Raw genomic sequence first — 7687 nt, 5'->3', positions numbered from 1 at the left:
CATGACATTCCATCCCGCCTCCCCCGTCTACAAATCTGTTTTTTTTTTTTTTTTTTTTTTTCTTTTTCTCCTTCTCCCTCCCTCCCCCCTCTCCAGTCTCCAGTCTCCAGTCTCGTGCTTCCCCCCTACCTGACGTAATTTGCCAACGAGATTGGGAGTTTTTCCGAGAGGGGGGAAATCACATGTTGAGCTGGAGACTAACTAAGCGACTCTTTGCCTCAGTGCCCTGCACCCAGCACCCTACCTACGCAGCTGACTCGCGTAAACCCGAACAACAAACCAGACCAGTTCCTGTAGATGCTTCACGGTAGCATATCCATAAAACCTCCATTATACCCAGTGATGAAGACTTCTCTCTGCTGTAGCTGTATTAGAAGAGGATAGCGTGGTGTCTCATCCACTCATCTGCCTGCTGCCCATTACCGGCGAAGCAGAATCCCTGTCCTCGTAAATGGGTCGGTGCATTTACTCTGAGTCTGTGTATCGATGACTAAGCGTAATCAGCAGTGATAACTACATTATGCAGATACAACAATAGCAACCACGAGCTCACATCAAGTCGAAAAAATCAAAACAACAAATCTATTAGTGACTAACATTATCATGTAAGAACGAAAGTGGGTATCTAACATCCCCGATCATGTCGTATGCATATATACAGGTCATGCAAGTAAAGACAAAACACACAACACGAAATCCAACCGCGTTCATCAGAGGTATCATAAATCACAAAACACTTTTCAGAGCAGAAGCCGTGCTGCCGAATGACCCACCCTGGGACCCAACCCCATTCCCCAGATATAATCTCCATCTAGAAAGACGAAGAGTAAATCAATCATAAACCGAAGCGCGCGACCACTTCCCGCGCGCCCGAATGCGCTTCCCGTAAATATAAAACAGATAGGGAATGGGGATCAACGCCACGGCCACGAATCCCAACACACTCGCCGCCCAGGGCACCCCCATCTTCGTGAACATGATATTCGCAAACAGGGGGAAACAGCCCGCGAAGAGACTGCGCATGAAGGTATTGGCCGCGACGGCGCTGGCCGAGACCGCCTGAAAGGTGTCGATCAGATAGTTGAGGGCGGCCTGGAAGATGGTGAAGAACCCGAAGCCCATGAACACGGCCCCGATGCAGGGACAGATCCAGTGAAACTTGAGGGTGCCGGTCCAGCCGAACAGAAACAACCCTCCCGCGAAAAACACCGAGCCGAGCATCATGGGCGGGAGCCGGGCTTCGGGGACGGGGCGGTTGCCGTTGGCCTTGAAGCGGCGGACGTAGAAGCGCTGGTTGAAGAGGTTGATGGCGGCGCCGCAGAGGATGCCGATCAGATAAGCCAGGAAGGGCAGGGCGCCGACGACGGGGTTCCAGCCCCGGATGCGCTGGAATTCGATGGGGAAGGCGGCGAGACTGAGGTAGAGGATGCCGTAGACGAAGGAGGCGTAGAGCGCCACGAGGAAGCAGATGGGCGTGGTCAGGAGCGCGAAGGGACGGATCATGTATTTGTTGCCGAGCTCGCGCAGCGTCACGTCCCATTCTTCGTGGCGCGCGTGCAAGGCCCAGTTGCCGGTGCTGAAGCGCAGGCGTTGCGCTTTGTACACCAGGAGGACCGGAGGGTAGGATTCGTCCAAACATAAAAGGTCGAGAGCGAGGAAGAACATCATCATGATGCCCGTGATGTACTGCGTCCACCGCCAGCCGAGGTAGCTTTGCGTGATCGCCCCGCCGACGATGGGTCCCAGTACGGGCCCGCCGACAACGGCCATCGCGTAGCCCACGATCGCCGCGCCGCGCTGCTCCGCCGTCCAGATGTCGCTGAGCACGCCGCCGGTGTTGGTGACCGGGGCAGACCCAAAAAAGCCCGTAAAGAAGCGGGTCAGCATCACGGTCTGCAGGTCTTTCGCGGTGGCGGTGCCGAAGGAGAAGATCGCGGCGATGAAGTAGGGGGCCAGCACGGCGGGTTTGCGGCCGTAGACTTCGGAGATGGGCGCCCAGATCAGTGGGCCGAGGCCTGTTCATCTGTTAGTCAATTTGAAAATTCCCTTCATAGAATGGTTGCAAGTGACGGTGGAAGGGCGTAGACGTACCGAACCCGAAAAGCAACAACGTCGTCCCCAATGTCCCGACTTCCTCGCCAACATGAAACTCCGAGTCGACTTGCGTTGTACCGGTGGAGTAACTAGATGCGCATCTTGTTAGCATCATCACCTAAACCAATTGTACTCACACACCACTCCAAATAAGCTTGGGGATAACATACATCGAACTCGCCCACGTAGCACCTATTCACCGAGAATAAGAAGTATTAGCATAGGCATATCATCCTCATAGAACAGAAACCCTCCGAAATGCATCCGCATGCATGCGCCACCACCCAACTCTAATCCCTCCCCGGAGATAAGATAAACCTGGAAACATACCCATTGTCGTCAACCCGTACAAAACCGTCGTGATCGCCTTCTTCCGAAAGCTCCAATTCATGGGCCGATAGGGATCATCCGGCCCGTCAAAGTCGACGATGACGTCCTCGGTGGTCTTGGTGTGGGAAAGCGGGTGGGTGAAGCGGGCGGTTTGGCCCGGCTCGCGGCTGCGGATGCGCGAAACGATCGAGTGCGTGCGCGTCTCCAGGGTGGCGGAGAAGCCCGAGGCGACGGTGGATTGCTTCTCGAGGGCGTTGGGGTCCGGGTCAGCATTGTTGATGTCGTGGTATTGAGGTTCGGATTGAGAGCCATGGTGGTGGTCCTGGTGGTGATGGGAGCTGGAACTGGAGGTGGATGTGGAAGTGGATGAGATGACGGAATGCGACGATGACAGTTGATTCTGGTTTGGCTGGTGGTGATTATGGGGTTGGGAATTGCTGCCGCTGCCCTCGTGGGCCGGAAGTGACATGTTGATCGTTTCTTGGTATTTCGCAGAATTCCACCGTTCAAACTCCCCGATTCTCGACTATAGATAGAGTTTGGGCAACAGAATCTATAAAATTAAAATTGAGAAAGAGTTCACGTAGATTGTGGAGTAAATTGAACAAGATTGTCCTCTCGCAAGCAGTACACAGTATGTATACTAGGTAGATGATGTCAATCTATCCCTCGAAGTCACTCCAGCAGAAGTAGGTTGAACTGCCGTCAAGAAAAAAGATTGGGAGGAAGTCCAACGTCACTGCAACGGAACAGTCCGCTGTTAATATACTTAGAGTGATAGAGCCCAGAGGATATACTTACATCCACTTGCAAAAAAAAACTCTTGGGTGCCCACTCCCACTCCCACTCCCCTCCCCACTGTGCCGTTGTCGGACCTCCGATCCTTGGGTCTTATCTCGGCGTTTGCTGGTTCAGTCGCCGAGGGTCTTGACATAATATGTGGATTGATAGATCATTCACTGAGTATGTATGTACCCTATGTACATGTGTGCTGCTGTGATTGACCTGCAGATCCGTTCCAGTTTTCTGCGATGGATAGAGTCAAGTGTCTGCTTCGCACTCGACGATAATTGTGTCGACAGAAGGGGTCCAGATGAAGTCTAGATTGCGCGAGAGCATGCGCTACTGCTAGGATAGGGTCTACCTACCCTGTCCTCTAAGCAGCGGTATGAGGGACCAGCGCTAATATGATGCAGTCAGGCCTACCTAACCTATACGCTAGCACGGATTAGCTATCATCACCAACTTGTTTAGTCCCAGGTATCGATGTGCATCTGCACCCTTCGGCGAGCAAAGCCGAGCACCGTCACCGACGGCCTCAGTTCACCGACCACATCCTAATCACTTGCACGCTCGAGAAAAGTATTGATGAATGACTCACACAATTCAAACCTATCACATACATCAACAGACACTGAATTCAGCCCTGTCACCTGAAACGAAGAGCAATCCTCAGCATCATCGGAGCCATCCGTCGGAGCATCCGCTCGAGCTCCTCGGACATCGCTGGTGGACTCGGATATAATTCCGGTGCCGAGAATCCGAGACGCCACTTCAGAACTTGCATCTATGCCTAACCTGGAACTACGGAAGACAGCTGATACCGCGCTGAACTTTCTAGTGATGACGAACCGCGGTGTACATACTGCGGATTCTCGCTATAACGAATCAATTGGGAATGGTCGATAACTTTGCTGTAACGAGAAAATCGTTGTTGCGAACATAGACACTCCGTACTTGGTGGAGATTCTATTCAGTCTCTAGAACAAAAAAGACAGGCACGTGACCGTCGGCTCAAGAACCACCTAGATAAGTATATCTCTTTACTTAGTTAGGAAATATTCGCTGCCATCCATGATTGACATTGCAGTCGAAATCGCATTCATTTCCCCATCTATCTATTCCTGATTGATTCGCAGTGTGTAAATATATTCCTCTGTATCATGTACGCCGGCGGATATTTGTACAACCCGTCATTAGAACTCGTCAATCGTCATCGACTCACCCCTGGTATGTATAGATGCCCCAACCCCCATTAGACGCTGGTACTGTGAGCCGTTTCCCACTTCTGCACCGCCTCCATGGCCGCCGTGACCTTCAGGCCGATGCGCGCGTCCAGCTCGTAGCTTTCCCACTTGGCCGCCTTCTCGAGGTGCTCCTTGCACTCCCGCACCTGCCGCCGCTCCAGCTGCAACGGGTCGCTCTCACCGCCAGTCTCCTCGGCGGTGACCGCCTTGCCGTGCAGCGCCTGGTACGTCGGCCGTTCCATCCACAGGTTGGCGGCCATTTCAAAGTGCGCGACCGGGTAGATCCAGTTGTCTCGCAGATGGCCCGTGAACAGCGACTTGTCCTGCGTGAAGATCCCCGTCTGGATCAGCTCCTTGGCCTCGTCGTGCCGCCGCATGGCGCGGAAGACAGCCGCGCGCAGAATCTGCAGGATGGCCTTCTCTTCCGGGCCCTCACGCGCCCAGGTCGCCTTGTTGTCCGGGCCCTCGGACCAGGCCAGCTTCGAGAGCGACTCCTCTAACTGGGCCTGGGTCATGCGGCTGTGGCCATTCCAAAAAAAGATCATCTCCTCAATCGGATCAACGCCCACCGCCTCAACCAGGGAGACCTTCCATTCCTTGGCGCGGGCTTCCCACTTGGCAATCTTGCGCGAGACAAACACATCGAAAGGCAGCTGACGCGCCATGAACTTCTTCTTGCCGGCCAAGGGCGGGGCCGCGCGGAAGTACTCGGTCGCCTTTTCGGCGTGCTTGGCCGCAGCGGTGGGATCGGTCGTGGACAGACCCCGATACAGGCTCAGATGCGAGGCGCCTGCAATGTAGTAGTAGAGCGAGCGAGACCACGAGTTGAGATCCACGCACTAACAAGGTCAGTAACATTGTTACATTTCAGAATGCTCGTAAGATGACCCACCTCAATGAAAGACTCTGCACACAATTCGTATCTGTGGAGATACATCGCATTCAGACTACGTTCGAATATTCGCAGTGCCTCGACCTGTTTGAGGGGACTGCGGTCCTTCCCGCAGAGGAGCTCCAAGGCAACGTCCAGCTTGCGGTTGGCGCCGTTCATGCGCGACTCTTCCAGTAGCCACAGCTGACTTTTAGGGAATCGTTCCCTCATCAATGCCAACAGAGCCTCAAGGCGCTCTTGAGGGTAGCCTTGCACGTCGTCCGGCGAGGCGGGGTCGGGCATGATGTCGCAGTAGCGGACGAACCCATTGGAGTAGCCGAGGATTGCGAATGCGGAGAGGGCTCCGATCAGATTGTGGAACTTACTCGCCTGCCACAACATCTTGAGCCCGCGCTCCTTATCTCCGTGGAATCCGATGATTCCGAGCAATTTACTGAACACGGGCGGGACCATGGAGATCAGGACCAGGAGGATGCCGAAACAGAAATTAGCGCCCGAGTGGATGAACACATCGATCTGGTTCTTGAAAATGTCAGACTCCGGATCCTGGTCTAGCATATCTGAGGTGGTGGTCAAGGTCTCGGTGCTGCCCGTGACCATCAGACCGGTCAGTTGCTTTGAAAGCCCGGCCGCGTCCACGGGCGATGCAGGAGCCGTGCTAGTCGTGACACTGGGCCCTGGAAGTTTGGTCGTGGAGCTGTTTCTCTCCGTAGGAGTACTATCTCCAAAGCTCCGCTCCTGCATGATGAACTTCTGCTCCATCTTCAGAATGGCATCTAACGTGATGTAGGCCTTGCGTAGTCGGTAGAATCCTTTGATACTCTCCGTCAGGCTCTCGTTCAGAACCCCGACAACCGCACTCATGAGCTGCGCCATTGCCTGGCAGAGCGCAAATTCCGTCCCGGGCGCATAGATCTGAGAGTGGTACGAGTTGGGCGCATTGGAGTTGTGCTGCGCTCGATGTTGATCATTGGCGGCACTGGTTTCGGCGGCATTGAGTCGCTCCGAGGCTATGAACAACACGCCATCAGTAAGGTTCCCGACTCAGTAGATCTAGTAGGAGCGACCTACCTTGACGCATGATCTCCTGTTCAAACCCCAAGGTGGCACGGATGAAAGCGACCACACCTCTTCCAAGCTACACGACCGGACAAGAAAGAACACCGACCTCGATCAGCAGAGGCACAATACTCATCCAGAATAGCATACATACATTGTGGAAGGAGGAGGTGCCTTCCGACAGGCCATCCTCGGCACCATCCACGTCGTCATTGAGGATCAAAGTAGCGGCTGTGTCCCGACTTCGTTAGAACCAATATACACCTGCAGCGCTAGCCCCCGGAAAGAGCGGGGGTGTTTTAGATCAAAGATTCGAGGTTCATGCAAAGAACATACCCCTCATGGCATCCTCAACTAGTCAAAGATGCGAAGTCAGCATTTCGTACGTAATGATTTTGGCGCCAAACCTCAACACATGGAGAAGGAATCACTCACGATCCCGTAGTTCGGACAAAGAGTCCAGAGACTGGGTGGAGGCATTGGCGCCCGGCTTCTTGCCGTACAGCCATGAGCCGACTCGAAACATCCTTGATTGGGAAAATTTTTCAAGATGGATTTGGCGAAGATTAAACAAATAAACAAAGAAAGGTGGGCACGAGACAACTTTGAGGGGAGGAAGGGGAGGATCAGATTCCAGTCACGAGCCGGAGGGGCCCGGAGCCCAAAGGAAGAAAAAGCAGACGGAGAGGGAGAGACGGCGAATCTCCCATCAAAGCAGCAGCGTAGAGACTTTCCGGGGACATAACCTTGTAGAACAGGGCGGGAACGAGAAAGGGAAGAACAGAAAGGTAAGAAATAATCCTAGGGGGGAGAGAGAGGAAAGGGACTCGACTTGGGGAGCGATATTATAAGCACACAAGTACCAGATGAAGGGTCCGGGAGTGATCTAAGCCGTGTCCACTTGCGGCGACGGCGGCGGCGGAGCGGCGAGGCGAGGCGGAGTTAACGCTGGTGGTAGACTCGAAACCAATAATTCGAAACGATAAGAATAGATGATGCAGCTCCGCTTCCTCAGTGATTCCCGACCGGGGGAGATGTGCTCACTCGGTACAGTCTAAGAGGGTAGTGTTCGTGAAGGCAGCCTTGTTTAGGCTGAAAGCTTGAGTGTTGCTGCTTAACTCCGTTGGACCAGACCAAGGAGGGAGTGAGTGAGATTGTGGATGCTGCGTCAGAGGGAATGAATGAGGGCATAATGGTTCGATTCATGCATAGTGAGTAATTAGTGTATAATTATCAATGCACAATTTCATCAGGCTAAACCCAGTTGGGCGGAATATCGGAGCTG

General features: G+C 53.7%; 2 protein-coding genes across 2 annotated transcripts; both read right to left on the bottom strand.

Annotated features, from left to right (window-relative positions):
- Positions 1-575: 575 nt before the first annotated feature.
- Positions 576-3199, bottom strand: BO95DRAFT_446301 (MFS transporter). The gene is made up of 4 exons (XM_025587345.1): positions 2425-3199; positions 2265-2286; positions 2092-2183; positions 576-2015 (listed from the first exon to the last, which is right to left on the bottom strand). Exons 1-4 carry the CDS (start codon positions 2891-2893, stop codon positions 832-834), a joined length of 1767 nt encoding a protein of 588 aa, XP_025438663.1. The 5' UTR covers positions 2894-3199; the 3' UTR covers positions 576-831.
- Positions 3200-4187: 988 nt separating this feature from the next.
- On the bottom strand, positions 4188-6619 carry BO95DRAFT_446300 (TTC39/IML2 family protein). The gene is made up of 3 exons (XM_025587344.1): positions 6415-6619; positions 5344-6353; positions 4188-5290 (listed from the first exon to the last, which is right to left on the bottom strand). The coding sequence occupies exons 1-3, from the start codon at positions 6422-6424 to the stop codon at positions 4460-4462; spliced, it is 1851 nt and encodes a 616-aa protein (XP_025438662.1). The 5' UTR covers positions 6425-6619; the 3' UTR covers positions 4188-4459.
- Between the last annotated feature and the right edge of the window lie 1068 nt (positions 6620-7687).

The sequence above is a fragment of the Aspergillus brunneoviolaceus genome (genome assembly GCF_003184695.1).
Source record: "Aspergillus brunneoviolaceus CBS 621.78 unplaced genomic scaffold BO95scaffold_69, whole genome shotgun sequence".
Lineage (NCBI taxonomy): Eukaryota > Fungi > Ascomycota > Eurotiomycetes > Eurotiales > Aspergillaceae > Aspergillus > Aspergillus brunneoviolaceus.
This window is presented reverse-complemented; position numbering and strand designations above follow the sequence as displayed.

Excerpts from the sequence above, each read along its gene's own strand:
- BO95DRAFT_446301 (XM_025587345.1), bottom strand. The coding sequence starts at position 2,893 with ATGTCACTTCCGGCCCACGAGGGCAGCGGCAGCAATTCCCAACCCCAT. Across the intron at positions 2,184-2,264 it reads GCTACGTGGGCGAGTTCGAT|TTACTCCACCGGTACAACGC; the intron begins GTATGTTATCCC and ends ATGCGCATCTAG. Across the intron at positions 2,016-2,091 it reads GTTGTTGCTTTTCGGGTTCG|GCCTCGGCCCACTGATCTGG; the intron begins GTACGTCTACGC and ends ACAGATGAACAG.
- BO95DRAFT_446300 (XM_025587344.1), bottom strand. Across the intron at positions 5,291-5,343 it reads GTGCAGAGTCTTTCATTGAG|TGCGTGGATCTCAACTCGTG; the intron begins GTGGGTCATCTT and ends TGACCTTGTTAG.